At 36.5% G+C, this 15,827-nt stretch overlaps 1 protein-coding gene across 1 annotated transcript in view; it reads right to left on the minus strand.

The window, feature by feature from the left end:
* Positions 1–12,658, minus strand: part of TLN2 (talin 2) — a 115,611-nt gene extending 102,953 nt beyond the window's left edge. The window contains exons 1-6 of the mRNA XM_059824175.1: positions 12,510–12,658; positions 9,717–9,814; positions 8,936–9,065; positions 7,337–7,489; positions 6,315–6,457; positions 4,467–4,594 (exon numbers count right to left, since the gene is read on the minus strand). Of these exons, the coding sequence (XP_059680158.1) occupies positions 4,467–4,594; positions 6,315–6,457; positions 7,337–7,489; positions 8,936–9,065; positions 9,717–9,814; positions 12,510–12,645 (788 nt within the window). The 5' untranslated portion in view covers positions 12,646–12,658. The remainder of the gene's footprint in view (positions 1–4,466; positions 4,595–6,314; positions 6,458–7,336; positions 7,490–8,935; positions 9,066–9,716; positions 9,815–12,509) is intronic.
* Between the last annotated feature and the right edge of the window lie 3,169 nt (positions 12,659–15,827).

Consider the following 15,827-nt stretch of genomic DNA (forward strand, 5'->3'; position numbering starts at 1 on the left):
ATGCTTTAACAAACATCAGATCTTTTCTGGATTGCACCTTCCCATCTGGAACACTCCACTCTGATGAAAATATGTCATATATTCAGCAGTTCATTTTCAGCCTGAAGAGACTTCCACAGTTAAAAAAACTGGTTTCTAAGGATCCCTTCTGCTTTGGACTATTAAGAATCACAGAAAAAATACTACTGGAGAATCTTCTCCTCATTTTGATTTATTCAGTAAGCAAGCACACTATTAACACAGAAAGCTAGAACTACCTACTATCATTGAAAGTTACAAGTTTTGAGAAGGATGGATTTTTTTAAACAAGTTTGGCAAAAAATTTTCTCATCTGTGTTGTGGGGTTTTTTTGTTTTGTTTTATGAGGGAATGGGTTTTTGTGGGTTTTTTTTTTCTTTGTTTTAGTGTGCTTTTTTGTTTTTAAACACAAAAGCCCGCCATTGCAGACAACAAACAAAATAACTCAAAAGACTAAATCAGGATTTTGTGCTTTCTTCAAAAATACTATTCAGTAAGTGAGATCATTCATTTTGTTCTTTCCATAAAGCTCAAGCAATATAAATCAAAGTAAGAACAACTGTCCTTGCTAATCTTTCTTCCAATGCTCCAGTAGTTCCATCTCACTAACACATGATAATGAAATCTCTTCTCAAGACTTATTTACACAGACACATCATGGGGTGGGGAAGGTTGGAGAGCCAAATTAATTTTGTAGATAAGGACTGAATACAGCTTATTATCCTAAAAAGCTGGTGCCTTTATTCTGAAACAACTGGTGCTTCTATACAGAATTTCTTCTGTTCAAACCAGTTTGGTTCACTTCCAAGGCAAGTGAAAAAAAAAAACAAACCCAAAACCAGACCTGAGTTAAACCCAGTTTAATTCTGGAAATGGATTTATATACAAAAACGATAGTTATCAATGCACTTCCAGTTCTCATTTTCTATTAACTAGAGTTAATTTTCTCAGCTATCCATATGTAGATAAACTGTCAAGACCATTACATTCTTAAGCATGTCTACTTACTTTGTTAACTAATATATACTTTAAGACAACATTGCTGATCAAACATTATTTGAAGCTTCTTAAGGCGCAAGAGTTAAGAAAACAACTTCGCGCTTTGTCCACTAAGCACCAATTTGTATACCCTTGCACATGTAGCTGGCAGTTAGATCAGATGCTTTTTCCTTGTATTGCCTTCCATTATTTTTCAATCAATAGAAAAGTCATCACCTCAACTGAAAGGGTGAAATGCTAGTTGTAAACAGATTGAAATTATTTTAACGCTACCTATAATCAAGGTATTTTCTTTATGATGCAACAAACAATAGTTTCACTTTATTTAGCAGCTTGTTTAATGGAGTTAGCAAAACCACCTGGAATATATTGTCATTTGGCCTTCTTTAATCTTTTTAATTACACATTATTACAATGGACAATGAACTCAGTTAAAAAAAAGTCTAACAGCAAGCAGTGTTTATTTAACTTCGTTTACTGCGAGTGTGGTTCCTACAGTTCTTAAAAAAAATTATACGCAAGTGCCAACATACTGATTGTTTTTCATTAGCACAAAGGTATATCCAGTGTTCTCGAAAAAGACAGTTTAAGACAGTAAAACAGGCTAGATTAAAGAATTGAGCTTATTGGTCACCAAGCGTGCTTGGAAATAAAAAGCAGAGGTGGGCGGTTTTAGCTGCTCCTTTCCTATCGGCATATAAATAGTATGAGTTCTTTATTAGATAATCTCTCAGCAAATTCAAACACAGTGTATCTCTGCAGGTGCAATGCAAAACTTCAGCTGTATGAGGAAGGGCATGAAGAAGGACTATTTGCAATTTGATAGTTTAAGGGCTTACACAATTTATTTTGGCATGAGCTTCAAGGAAATTCCAACAACCAATATCGAAGTGTTAAGAAGGTGCAGGCAATAATCTTAATCAGTGCCAAGAATCCTTTATCAATGACAATAAAGGATACAAAAGATCTCTCTATATAAACATATTGCAGACATGGCAAACTGAACTAAGCTGTTTCAAAACAATGCTGTGAAATACTAATACTATTCTGTTACATGCTGTTTCTGTATGAGCTGACAGATTCTCCTTAAGGGAATCTGTAGCATGTTCAGGTTTCAGTGGTGAGTGAATGGACACTTCTCAAATGTATTTCACATGTTGAGCTACAGCATACAGTTTACATAAACCATTACCTTCATACTTGAAAAGAATCAAATGTTCATCCACCAAAGAGTAGGAAATAGTTGGATGAAACTTTTAAAAAGCTCAGTCTTTATCAAGAAAAACAACCCTAAAAAGTGAAAGGATGAGAGATGCATTTTCAGGAAGAAAAAAAAAATATCAGCATTTATCGACACTATTTATATACATTGTTCATAATGAGTCAGGAGCACTTGGCTTGTTTAGACTCACAAAACAAAAGCACGAGGTTTCACAAAAAGGCTGTCATGAAGGCTATTTACAGCCAAATGCATACAACACTAAATCATAACCATGTACACTTGAAATTAGAAGGCAATGACTAGGGACTTACGGTTCTGGAGCAGGCTCCTCTACAGAGGGCAAGAAGAGAATTACTTCTAAATCAGAAATCCTTAATTTTGTGAAACTGATTATAGACCAAGACAGCGAGCGCTTACACTTAGTGACCTGCAAGGCTTGATCTTAATACAGTCAAAGCCCATTTAAATGAAAATAAAAGAATAGTAGAAAAAATTCCCTTCATAAAATAACAAGGTTCTAAATTTTGGAATTCTGGTTCTAAATGATTTCCACTGGAGTAACATTTTCTTTCTAACATGTGTGATAATTTATTCTGCGATGGACCTCAAACTATCTAGCATTGCATACAAAGTAGAAGTATCATCCAGTCAGCAGTTTCAGTCCACCATAAAACACAGTTACTATATGGGAGCTTAAAAAAGAAAAAAAAAAATCTTTACACTGAAAAGACCAAGTAGAACACCTAGAAAAATTTAAGCAACTGAACTCTGCACAGCAGTAACTGCTAGTTAAGTTTGTGGGGAACTATTGCTTTTAAAAAAAAAACCAAACCACTATTGCTGGGAACACTTGAGTCTTGAAATCATTACCATGACACAACATTAGCTTGTCATGAGGTAATACCCTAACGGTTTACTGCAGGAATACTTGAGTGAGTGGAGGGAGAAGGGAAGAATAAGTAGACAATGGACAAATCCCAGAGGAAGATCACTGCGTAACTGGTCACAATTATAGGGAATAAGAACCAGGAGTACACTGAAGCTATTACACTGGGTCCCCATAATTCTTAGAGACAACAGTAGCTGTATCAGAAAAGGTTCATAGGCCAATCAGTAGCAGACAAACAGACAGTACAAAGAAAAGCTGATTATTAATTGTAATGGAAGGATATTTGTTCACATGGTTTGTTTGCATAACTGAACGGCTACTTCAGGAAAATCTTTCAAATGTGAAGTGTTTCAAACAACAAATGTTGCAGCATTGCATGTTCCAAAGCAAGCTACCATTTTAAAGTGATTCCTTGAGATACAGTAAACCCCAGACGCAGGCTCACAAAGGAAGTATAAGAGTCAGCACTGAGCACTTGGCCAGGGGAACAGGAGGGAAACCAAATATGCACCCATTGCTTTACGCGTCCCATTAAGGTACCTATGAGCCTCCTATGTAGGCAAGGCTTGATGGACTGTGCAGTAAATAGTTTTCTTGTACCTTCCTACATACCTTTCCTCAGACTCCAGCCCTCAGTTAATTCTACTGCAGGCAAACTGATCAGAAAATCAAAATTGGTAGAAATATGGGACATCTAAATTTCAGTCAAAGTAAACTTGCCCTGCCGATAGCAGTAAAGTATCACAGTAAAGGTGATGGGCCACTTGTAAGGACTCCTGTCCACGTCTGAAACAAAGAGCACAATTCTAGATCTCCATTCATACAGTACCATGAGAGGGTGAATCTGAACAACTGATTAATGTCACAAAAAAGTTTGGAAAACTTAATCTCTACACATAGCAATATTAACTTTATTCAAATGACAAAGCGTCTTTCCATTCATATACTTTCCCAGCAAATCAAACATCTGTGATGTATACTGATGTACGCTTAATTCACACATGACATTACTAAATCCAGGCAGAAACAGACTTCTAAGGAAGAACAAAATCCCAGTTCTCCTACATTACCAGGCAGTTGGGGAATGCAGCTGCGTACTTAACTGGCACCCTGGGGGGACCTGGTGCCATATGCTGCCTAATAAGCCAGTGCCAAAGGTCCCCTCATGAGCTGGGGTTGCTGATTTGTGCAATAAGGCTCCTTTCACAGGGAGATTGCTACAGAAAACACAATGAATCCGATTACCTCTGCTTGGAGTACTAAAATGCATTTAGTCTGTGACAATTCAGCATTAGTTACACCTAAGGTCACCCCAACTTAGAAGTTAAAAGTGTTTACTCTAAAAATCCAGGTTTGTGTTTGTGTTCTACATGAGGTCCAAACTGGATCTGTGCTTGAAAGCCTCCAAACTCACAGGCCTTCTCAAAGGAGACAGGATGGGAACCATTCAGAATGTCATCACGAGCCTATAGGAGGTAAGCAAAGACACGTCAGGGACATTCAAAATAGCTATTACATCTCTAAAATTCCTTGAAAGCTTGAACACAGCTCAAGAATCCAGCAACACACTTTTCTGTCTGTCTGTCTTTATTATTCCATTCTGGATGTGTTTATGACTAATAAAATAAACAAAGGGCTAGACTATTTACTGGTGAATATAGAATCACAGAATCGTTTAAGTTGGAAAAGACCTTTAAGATCATCAAGGCTAACCGTTAACCTAACCCTGCCAAGTCCACCACTAAACCATGTCCCTAAGCGCCTCATCCACACTTCTTTTAAATACCTCCAGGGATGGTGACTCAACCGCCTCCCTGGGCAGCCTGTTCCAATGTCTGACAACCCTTTCAGTGAAGAAGTTTTTCCTAATATCCAATCTATGGAGACTTATTGAAACCACAAGTGTAACAACTTCCATCAAAAAGAGGACTTGACACCCATTTCCTGCTGTATGTGTATATAAAACACAATGTATGTATATACACTTATGTGCATACACACATATATACACAGATATATATATGTGTATACACATACGTAAAAGCTTTTATCTTACCACCTTATAATAGCAGGGAAAATGATCTGCATAACTAGTAAGTAAAAACCAGATTACTGTTCTAGAAATGGGAACAGGAGAAGGCAAACAGCATTTTCCTTCCTTTTGTTTAAATTTAGTGGTCATAGAAGTTGATGGATTTTATAGCTATAGCAATGAAGGCTCATCTATCCATAGACAAAACAATGACAAGGCAGTATTAACACATACTGTCATAACAGTAGCCTGAAAGAAATATCTAAGTGGCAGGAAAACAGCTTAGTGTGATACAGACTTCTAAAATACTTGAAAAATGTAATGCAGTCTCACAAGAAATGCCATCTTTATCTTTCGCCTCAGAGCTTTAAAAATGTTATGTAGAGCAATCCCATTTGAATCAGCTGCAAGTATAACAACTGAACATTCCATTAAGTTTTTAATTTTTTTTCTTTAAAAAAAACAACTTTAAGAAATAGTTTAAAAGCGTACTTTTTTCCGACTGCATTACAGGTAACTGCACTGGAGCCTTCAGTTAAATAGTATCTTCTGCATAAAACTCTTAGCTTTGCTAAGGTATGTATAGTACTTCTAACAGTTTGGGGAACCTGCCTAGGTGGACTCCCGCCGTGTTACATGATATGGTCCATTTTGAACAGGAAGCCTGCCTGCCTTGTGTGCTCTCTGGGCTGAAGACTGGAAAACGAGTGCAGAAGAAGCTCTCTCACTAATCAGGCGGAAGAGAAAAGAGAAAAGAGATGAGAAGCAGAAAGCTGGTTGCAAGACTGACTTGAGATTCCATATTACAGCGAAAGCATCACCTATAGAACAGAATGAGGAGAACAGCTAAAAAGAACAACTTGAAAGACTAAAGACATTCATGAATTTTACGGAAACCAGGACAAGGACATGAAAGTCAGTGGATTTTTGGTTGAATGTCTGTTACTGAATTGAAAGTACTTGATTAAAAAGAATCAGCAAAGCCTCTGTACTATCACGTGTTCTTGGAGGGATAGACAAAAAAGTAAAATCAAAGCACATCCAGAACTGGAATTCTAGAAGATGATGTACTTCAGCAACAAATTTTTTTTAATTAACCTACACAGGTTTCCTCAGACAAGGTAGAACATGTACTTCTGGTCCACATACTGTACCTGAACATAAAGCAAATTAAGCTGAACAGGATCTCTTGAATCTACGTTCTGGTCTGAATAAAAGAACTTTCGTCTCAACAGTAGTGTTTCATTTTCATCGACTCCTTGTTCTCTAAACGTTCGGCTGTGATCCAGCCAATTTACTGTAACAGAACCACAAACATGCACGTTGTTAAATACGCAGTGTTGCCAGTGTTAAAAGCTGTTGGGAAAATCATGTCATAATTGGCATTTCCACTGGAGGGAGAACTCCACAAAAAATGTTGCTTTCATTTCTGTTTCTAGTCATCAGTGTTGAAGGCTGCTACAAATTAGAATTGAAGAACAGCACTGCTGAGAAACAAGAATTTACTACAGCATAAAACACCATTAATATTGTTGAAGAAACAACTATAGCAACATTTTAATACTAAATTTAGATCTTCAAAGCTTCATTGCAAGATAACCTAAAAGTTTACCACATTTTCCTCCTAAAACCAATTTTCTTATTCCTGACTACAATTTTAAAACATCTTCCTGTCAGTCACAGTTAATCTTAGTGCCTTAATGTAAAATGGAATAAATGGCTCTCAAGACTTTACACACAGAACAAATCAAATACTGTCTTAGTTCTTTGGCAAACTCTATTTACACTTAAAATTTATGCCTTCAAAGACAAAACTACCTTTTGATGGCTTTCAGTAGGCGTCAATATTTAAATATCCAGCTTTAATGAAGGGGAGAAAATGGTCATTATAGAAATGACCCTTCACACTTAAGTTACAACTCCCCTACCAAAAAAGTAACAAAAAGACACTTCAAAAGACCCGCTAAGTCTCATAGCTAGAGGCAACAACTTGTCAATATACCTAATTTTAAAAATACTCAGTATTAGACAACATTTTATATAAAACGATGCAAAATACAGGTAGGGATCAACTGAGACACACTGAAGAATCCAAAAATGCACTCCTGTATGGTTTTCTTGCACTATACTGTGGAAAGTTATTAATTGAAGAATTATCCTGGAATAGACTACTCACAATCATCATCTGTATGAAGCTTTGCCTTCAGTTTTTCCATTTTTCTTTCATCACGCAACAATGTCCTATCTTTCTTAAGCGTTCCTGTACTCTCCTCCTTCTTCTCTTCAATGCTCTCCTGAATTAAGGAATATTCCTCATAATTTGTTATTCCTGGAATTATAAATAAATCCAGTGTTTGTAACAATAAAAATTTAATACATTTTAGGATGGGTGAAATATTCTTTTCCATATATTAAAACACTAATGGTTAATTTCAAGTATAGTAAAGATATTCCAGATGAAATGCTAAAACAGCGTATGGGGAAGGAGATCCCAAGAATACTCTACAACTTCCGCATTCAAGACATCTCTCCAATACCTGACATTATCCTTCAAATACAGCATTCCTTCGTCATATGCTGCATTTGTCACTTTCAGAAAGACATTAAGTTTTTTTTTGTTACCTACCAAGAGAAGCTGGCAGTTTAAAAACATGATGGAATTCAAAATAGCAGTAAATTCCAGGATGGAGACATGTCATAGTAAATTTCCTTTCATGGATGCCTACAATTGCTTCCTGAGAACTGAGTAATTTCAGTTTGCACACGATGCGTGGAAGAAATGTGGCAGAGCAGACTTAGGAATAGAAACCATGTGAAATATGGTTGGTTTTTTTGAGAGTTTTAAAACTCAACTCCTCCTATGAATTTTACATGAAACGGAATAAAAAAATCAGTTCACAACATCTAGCATATGTGTGTTCTGCTTGTTTTTTTCCACTGTTTGGTAGAGCATGTTTATGTTATACAGGAACGTAAATTAAATGCTCACCTCTACATTACCACATTCACAAAAATAAGTCAAACTAATTTTTGAAGTAAATTAGTTACAGCATATTAGAATCCAGCATAGAAACACTGAAACAAAATTGAAATGGATGACCTGAAATTTAGCTTAATTCACTTTCCAAGTAAATTAATCTAAATCAAATTACGGCCACTTTAATTGTAAACGAGAATTAAGCAAGGGTTTAAGATGATTTAAACTAATCCATGTTGGATGCATGTTTGTAGTTAAATATGAATTAGTTTCCAAAATATTTCTATTTAGATAAACAGAAAGACAGACTATAAACCATATGACACATTTTTGACCAGCTGCTCTGGATGGCTTCCGTACATCACTTCACAAATGATATTGTACTGTGATCAACTCTTAATCGTAACAACATAGAGCCCTAAGTATAGGTAAATTTCAAGGTTAACAGCATTTATCTTTTATCCCATTAAAATTAAGTGTAAATTTAGTTCTAATGCTCTACTACATAGCAGGAAAGCGTATGTAAATGGTAACATACAATAAAAAAGTTTGTAACTGTACTGTCAGATAACTTTGTGCCTTCAACTGCTAAATACTGAAGTTTAAGGACATAGCTAATTCTCTACTGACTTTCATGAAACCTGGACAACAGATTCCAAGACAGCGTTTGGTGAATGTTAACTGATAGCAAATTTAAATAGTTGTTTAACATATGTGCTAATTTGTAGCCAGTAATACACATAACAACCTAAAAAGCAGAAAAACAAATTCTTAAGCATGTGGATCCCAAAATCTTACCTATCCTGCTGCAAATGGTAACCAGCAATTCACCAACTGTTTTAGAGTCATCCACCATGACTGTTTTCACTGAACCATCCAACATACGTATTTTCTGAGGTCTCTGTTTCTTTTTGTACTCCAATATATCCTAGGAAGTAAGCAATACTGTTTCTAAATGTTTTTGGAAGCCATCACAAGCCAATCCACTCAGATGCCTAAAACAGGATTCCCTCCCCACCCCCAAGATGGATTTTTCCTTTGTTATACTATAGGTTATTCATGTAACAAACTTGAGAAGTGACTACTTCTAGTTCTGCCAGTGTCATTCTTCAAGAACTTGTCCTAGCTGGCAAGACCAAAACCTAGACAGGGCAGGATAGACCAAAGTACCTTTGTGCTGCAAAAACTAGTTTAGCATTTAAAAAGGATAGCAATGCCTTTTGGTTGTAAGCAAGCTGGCCATAATGTGAGCGAGTATGACCTCATCATCTTTAGTATACAAGAAATCTACACTATAATGCAAGGTCACCTCAAATATAAAGCTTATTACAAAAGTTATTTTTTTATCTTTCTGTTAACCATTCTGTGACAACACTATTGGCCACAGTAGCTCACAGTCACAACCAGATGCAGGAAAAAAACTAATTACTGAGGCACAGCAAGAAAGAGAAGTGGGCCAATTTCAGGAACAGACTTGAGACCCTCCTACCCCTCCAGATGCTGAACGTTCTTCTTGCTACTTGAGAAATAAGTTTTCTAAAAACATGTTGATGAAAGAAGCAACAGACTTGCACCATACCCCATTTCTCAGCATGTAATAATCCAGCGTTCTTCCAGCCTCCAGCCATATACCTTTTCGAGGATCTTCATCTGACAAGAACAATCCATAGTCCGAGGCTGTGGAACAGAAGAGACAGAGACTCACTGAAAAATATCAAACCTAATAAAGCCAATATGGTTTTATTTAAGGTTGTTCAGCTTCAGGGTTAAGCTTCCATTACACTTACCTTCCATTCTTAATGAACTTGGATAGACATTTTTTTCTGCGCTTCAGAAAATATTTAGCTTAGCAGCAGATAGGGTAGATCAAGCTTTGTAGAAGACGAACAAAATCTTCACTAAGCAAGAACATGTCATATCAACAGTGTAATTTGTAATTACTTCTCTTCAAGATGACTTTTTTAAAATGCTCATAGGTCCTGCTTTGGAATTGACTAACCAAAAATACAAGCAGTTTGGGCTTAAACATGGTATACTATTTCAAGCAGTAGTTCTATTAAAAAAAAAGTTTGTTTTCAACCCTTCACATATTGAGTTTGTGCTTAACTTCGGAATCTTTTTGGTAGATGCTTCAGGTTTAGGCATTTAAAAAAATACAAGGCTTCTAGAATTATATCCATAATAACAGTCTCAGGAAAAACCTGCATCTATTGCAGGCTAAACACATGTCAATTGGTTCTTTCAGAATCAGAAGTAAATGACAAAACTTTCATTGTCACAAAAGAACAAACCCAGGCTTAGGTTTCAAAGACTAAACCCCAGGTGTAGAAAATGAAGGACCATGATCATCAACTTAAGGCCCACCCATATGAATGAAGAATTCAGAATTCACTATCACAGTGTAAACTACAGTTCATCAGCTGAGCCTGCTCTAATTGCAGTTCTACAGTTTAAGCTAATGGCTTTTTTCGTGCAAGCTGGCCAGCTCCATGCACACAACCTGTTACAACAGCTTGGTGCAGGGAGAGTTCCTTGTTTACTTTTAGCCATGTGTTCAGACCCTCTGATCAGAAAGTCAAGTAAAAATAGCTACAATTTTTGGACAATGTTTCATCTTTAAAGGTCATGCATAGCAACAATTTACATTTAAGAGCACTTACATTAAACACATTGTTACTCATGCGAGTATATAAAAGACCTTACACTTCACTAATAAAAGTGTAACCGACTTACAGGTACACAATCTCGAAGGAGGAATCCTTCCAAAAACAACTGAATAAGAAGAGAAACTTTTCCTGCCCACCTTAATTAAAAATTTAACTGAAAAGCCAAGTGATCCGTATATAGAGAGAGGTTTATAACACAAATTCAGTACAGAATCAGTTATGTAAAATTTTAGAATTTGTGCCTATAAATAGGTTGTGACCTTTAGAAGCACACAAAGAACCTTGCACAGAGCACAGAATTACCAAGGAAGGACAGACTGCTCTGATATTCATTTCTGGGGGATGCACCTAGTAATGAAATAGTAGTGGCTGTGCAACTTGCATGTTAACATCACAGCCACCACTGTGCCAGCGTGCAAGCTTGTTGAAGTGAAGTGTGCGCAGTTGACAGTCATAATGCAGGACAATTACATTTTGTTGTGCAGGATCTAGTTTGATCAGTCTGTACTGCACCATTGTGAGTCTTCTGAACGAATAGGCAAACGCGCACATTTTAACAGCCACAAAGAAGGGGAAACCATAGGTTAGTAACCTTATTTCTGTTCATCACTCAACTTCATAAAGTTGTTTGAAGTTTGTAACTGCACTGCCATCACATATAAAGGAAAAGCCCTACTGTATAATCTGAGGAGAGTTCCTAGGCTTTTCTATGAGGTTGATGATGTTCAGAGATATTTATTACTCAACTTCTCTGAATTCAACAGCTGTTCAAAATCACTGCCTTGAAAGATCAGTATGGCAAAATACAGAGCTTGTATCTGAAAATTGAAGCTCTATAACTAGAATTCCTAAGGAGTCCTGCAAAGGGGAAGCATTTCTAAGCAGTAATAATATTGTCCATTACTGGTAAGTTTTTCTAACAGTTCAGACAAGATTTTTGAAACGGCTCTAAAAATTGAGAGCTGTGCATCAAACTCAATAAACAATCTGCTTTAAGAATTACATTCCAGTGGCATTATATATAGGACAGCACCAGAGGATTCTGAAGAATCTGAGTTTTTTGACAACTTTGACTACATTTAAACCAGAGCTTTTGTCCAAGTGAAGACATATTTCAGTCTGCACTCATCTAATTTGCTCAATAGGCACAAAGAGTTAAATCTGATTAACACGTAGCAGCATTGTGAAAATGGTATGCATGGCATGGTGATGCTTTTACTTATTAACCAGTTTCTAACATTTCCCTTTGCACATTTTTGAGATGTCCAGCCATTCTTTTGTAATTCATGTTGTCCCTTCCTTTGCTGAAGCACAAAAAAGTCTGCCCAGGTTTTCCTAGAAAGCATTGCCACAAACATTGCTTTAAAGAGATAGTACCATAAAAATTGCTCTCCAAGCAGGGAAAAAAAATTCTCTTTCAGGCAAACAAGCAATTTATTTAAGTCGTCAAAAGTTGCACAAAAATGCATCTTTTGTAGGAAAACCTCTGTCAGGATGGAAGGAAGAAAAAGAACACAGCTACCTTCTAACACTTAAAAATCTGTTTGCACTTTGTGCCTTTCACTCCAGAGCCTTACAATTTAAATAAAAAACCAAACCCTCCAACGTGAAAGATAAATGGAGGAACAGAACAGTGTAAAAAAAACCCCATGGGTTTATTTTCAGTTCAGCCAATGAATTGACTAAGGACAAAACCAGGAACTCACCTTGGCCTGTTTGAGCCTCTGGCACTCGTTCACGAATAACTCTACAGGCATCATACACCGCAGTGGATGGTTCAAACTGCATCGTCTTCACTACATTGCATTGGCGGACACAGATCTTCAAGGAAAGAGCTACCATGGTGTCAAGTCACTTGCAAGTTCCTACTAAAGTATCTGAAAAAGCAGTAATGGCATTATTGCTTAGAGTTTTCCATTTAATGCTTTCATACACTCAACTTGTCATTAAAAAAAATTGAAATTAGTTCAGTAGAATTATATGTATTTGAACGCAGTTCTATATAAAATCTCATCAAGATCATCAAGCTAGAAACTATCCAAAACATGTTTTTCTTGGTATATTGGAAATTCATTGTCCAAAAACTTGTGTACACATACTTAAAAGTTGATATTTCACCTGAGGTATGTCAAAATGGCGCATAGGAAAACAATACACTTACTGGGTATATTGCCAACGTATTTACTACTGACAGAAAATTACTTTTCTCTCACCACACCTTTTTATTAGACCAATTAGATTAGCTGGTAACTAACAGCTTAGAATAACTACTTAAACGAAAGCAGGATTTTCTTAGTACATAACTTCCCCTTTCTGAAGATTCTGAAGTGTGCAATACTGTGTTGTGGGTTTTTTCAAGTCTCCGCATAGATCTGCTAGATGTTTTTAACCTGTTGCGCAGCTACCCAGAGCTTCAAGAATGAGCCTTTTTTCATTTGAGTTTATTTCAGAGACTTCACTGAATTTGACAGCATTTGTCTGCAGAAACAGGAGGCTACAGATGTTTTTTGTTTTGTTTCATTTTGTAGATAGTCTGGGTTTTGTCTCAAGTCTCTTCCCTTGCTGTCATAACACTCCAAACCACTCTTCCATCATTAGACTTTCCACACTGATCTCCAAGAACTCTTCAGAACTGAAGTCCTTTCTGCATAAATACAGAATCTATTAGTATCCCCAGATCCTTTCTGCATAAATTCCTGTATATGTATTTTAAATAAGAGGATGTGAGATTCTATGGACTACTGCTGCTGCTGCTAAGTTGAGCAGGACAAGTTCCAGTAGTTAAACAAAATTTAAACCCCGTTGTGCATCTTTTTACAGCCCAGCTACTCAGTACTGTTTGGCAAAATCACTTTAAGAAATAGGAAGGAACCACCATTTACATTTCATCAATGCACTGAGCTCAGTGATTGCATCCCTTCTCCAAGGCACAGACAACAGCAGACTAATCATTTCTCTACTGGTAACACTTAGGAGCAGCTTTGGCTCTAAAGTATCATTCTCTCCCGTATTTTTGCAGCAGCCCATCCATCTGCCTCTCAAAAGCAAATCATCCTAATTCAGATTTTTTAGTACTTCCAAGAACACTCACTAACGGTATGAAATGCTAGATATGATAAGACTATCTGACAAAGGAAAAGGGGTGAATGAGCAAAAAGACATACAAGAAACATCAGTGCACACACCTCAATGCTTTCCTAATCTATCAGTGTCTGATAACAAAGCAATCTTTATTTTGAAGCAATCATTCTAGGCAGAGGTCTGATAAATAAATGAAGATCTCTCCCTTCTACCAAATACCAGTCCCTAAAACCCATCCAAAAGGTCTTTAAATTTCAGAAGTAATCATTCAGTATAGCAGCAGCAGCACAAAACAAATGCAAGACAAAAAAATAAATCTCTGCAGTATTTCCACAGAGATTCACCATAACTGGGTTCATTTTAGCACTTTATCATTTATATGTAAGCAAACCTCAGAGATTACAAAAACAAAGATATCCCAAGAAACCACAGATTGGAACAGTTTTTCACCATTCAGAATCGTCCCAAGAAGAATAATTATGTTCATGAGTGCCTATGTGCACTGTTAAAACAAGAGGTGGCACACTGAACAGCTGGAAAAGAGACAGATCAGCTTGGAAAACAGTCTGGCCAAGTTGCTCAGAAGGGAGTTCTAACTCGGAGGTGACCTCTGAAACCTGGCTGTTAGCTTTCAGCGTGGTAAGGTGAGCCACAATTCCTGCTCCCTCCCCTGGACAATGTGTTAAGAGCTGGGCCATTATAATGCAACCCTCTGAACTCCCTCTCCCCTATTTTCTACTCCTCTTAAAAAGAAGAGAAGATATAAAGTGATCCCAGGCAACAGGTAAGTTCTAGAAAAAGCTTTCCTCTCCTCTTTGCTTTCTATTGCACCTGAAGGTAAGACTTGCAAGCCACACACATCACATCTTCAGACTTCATCTGATTATCTTGTCTATTAAAAGACAAAATGGATACTGACCTTTTCCTGTCAACTTTCCCATGAACAAGCTGCAGTCTTAACTTTTGGCATTAATTACTTTGGTTAAAGGGAAACAGTCATTCAGAAAGAAATGTAAGCACATTAAGCAATCATCTTTCAAAAAAATTACTTGAGTAGAGGCATTAAAAGATGTCTCCTCCCTTATGCTAACATACAAAGAAGTAAAACAGAGGACTGAATTGTATTCTCTGACATTAAAGCAAAGTGAATATAATACAGTTGCACAGGCACATTGCAGCATGTTCTGAAAGATCCAATTAAACTTCTTTTAAGGTAGAAAATAGGATCCACCTGGAAAGTCTTTGTGTGTAATGAAATGATTGCTTTCTAGTACAGAACACTAGACAAGTGACTGAATAGTCATAAATTAGCAGATGACTTGAAAGTTTCATGCCATACAAATCCTGTATTACCAGCACTGACAGTAATGGGTCTCGTGTAAGTTATGGTGATGTAACATTATGCTTCCTATGTATAGCTGAATCTTTTAGTATTTCAGAAAATAACATTATATTTTGAAGTGAAGGGTCACAGGGTTATGGCATGAAAACAGATACAGTCACTTGCAAACAGAAGAATCTACTAAATCTTTTAGTTAACTCTTTTATATGTAACACTCAAAAATGGATTTTAAAAAAAGGGCACTAACTTACAACAAGGAACATCCAAATTCAGTCCAGTGTCTGATCTCCCTTTATGAATAGATAAAAAGGGGCAAAGAAAAACCAAATGGTTAAGACTGACCATGAAACTTTAACTGAAAAAAATAAAAAATGTATTAAAATATTCTGATAAAATTGTGATTTTGCAGTTTGTACTGCTGCTTTTACTAGGTTAACATAAATTTAGCAAACCAGAGCATTCAGATAAACTTGATCACACCTGTGAGATGCTGAACAGAGTAAATCAGAACTTGAAAGCAGTTTAGCCAATACAGCATTGTGTCACACACTTGATAAATTTAAAAACAAGCAGAGGTCACACTCCTTAAAATTCAGACAAA

Source organism: Gavia stellata, chromosome 13 (assembly GCF_030936135.1).
Source record: "Gavia stellata isolate bGavSte3 chromosome 13, bGavSte3.hap2, whole genome shotgun sequence".
Taxonomy (NCBI): domain Eukaryota; kingdom Metazoa; phylum Chordata; class Aves; order Gaviiformes; family Gaviidae; genus Gavia; species Gavia stellata.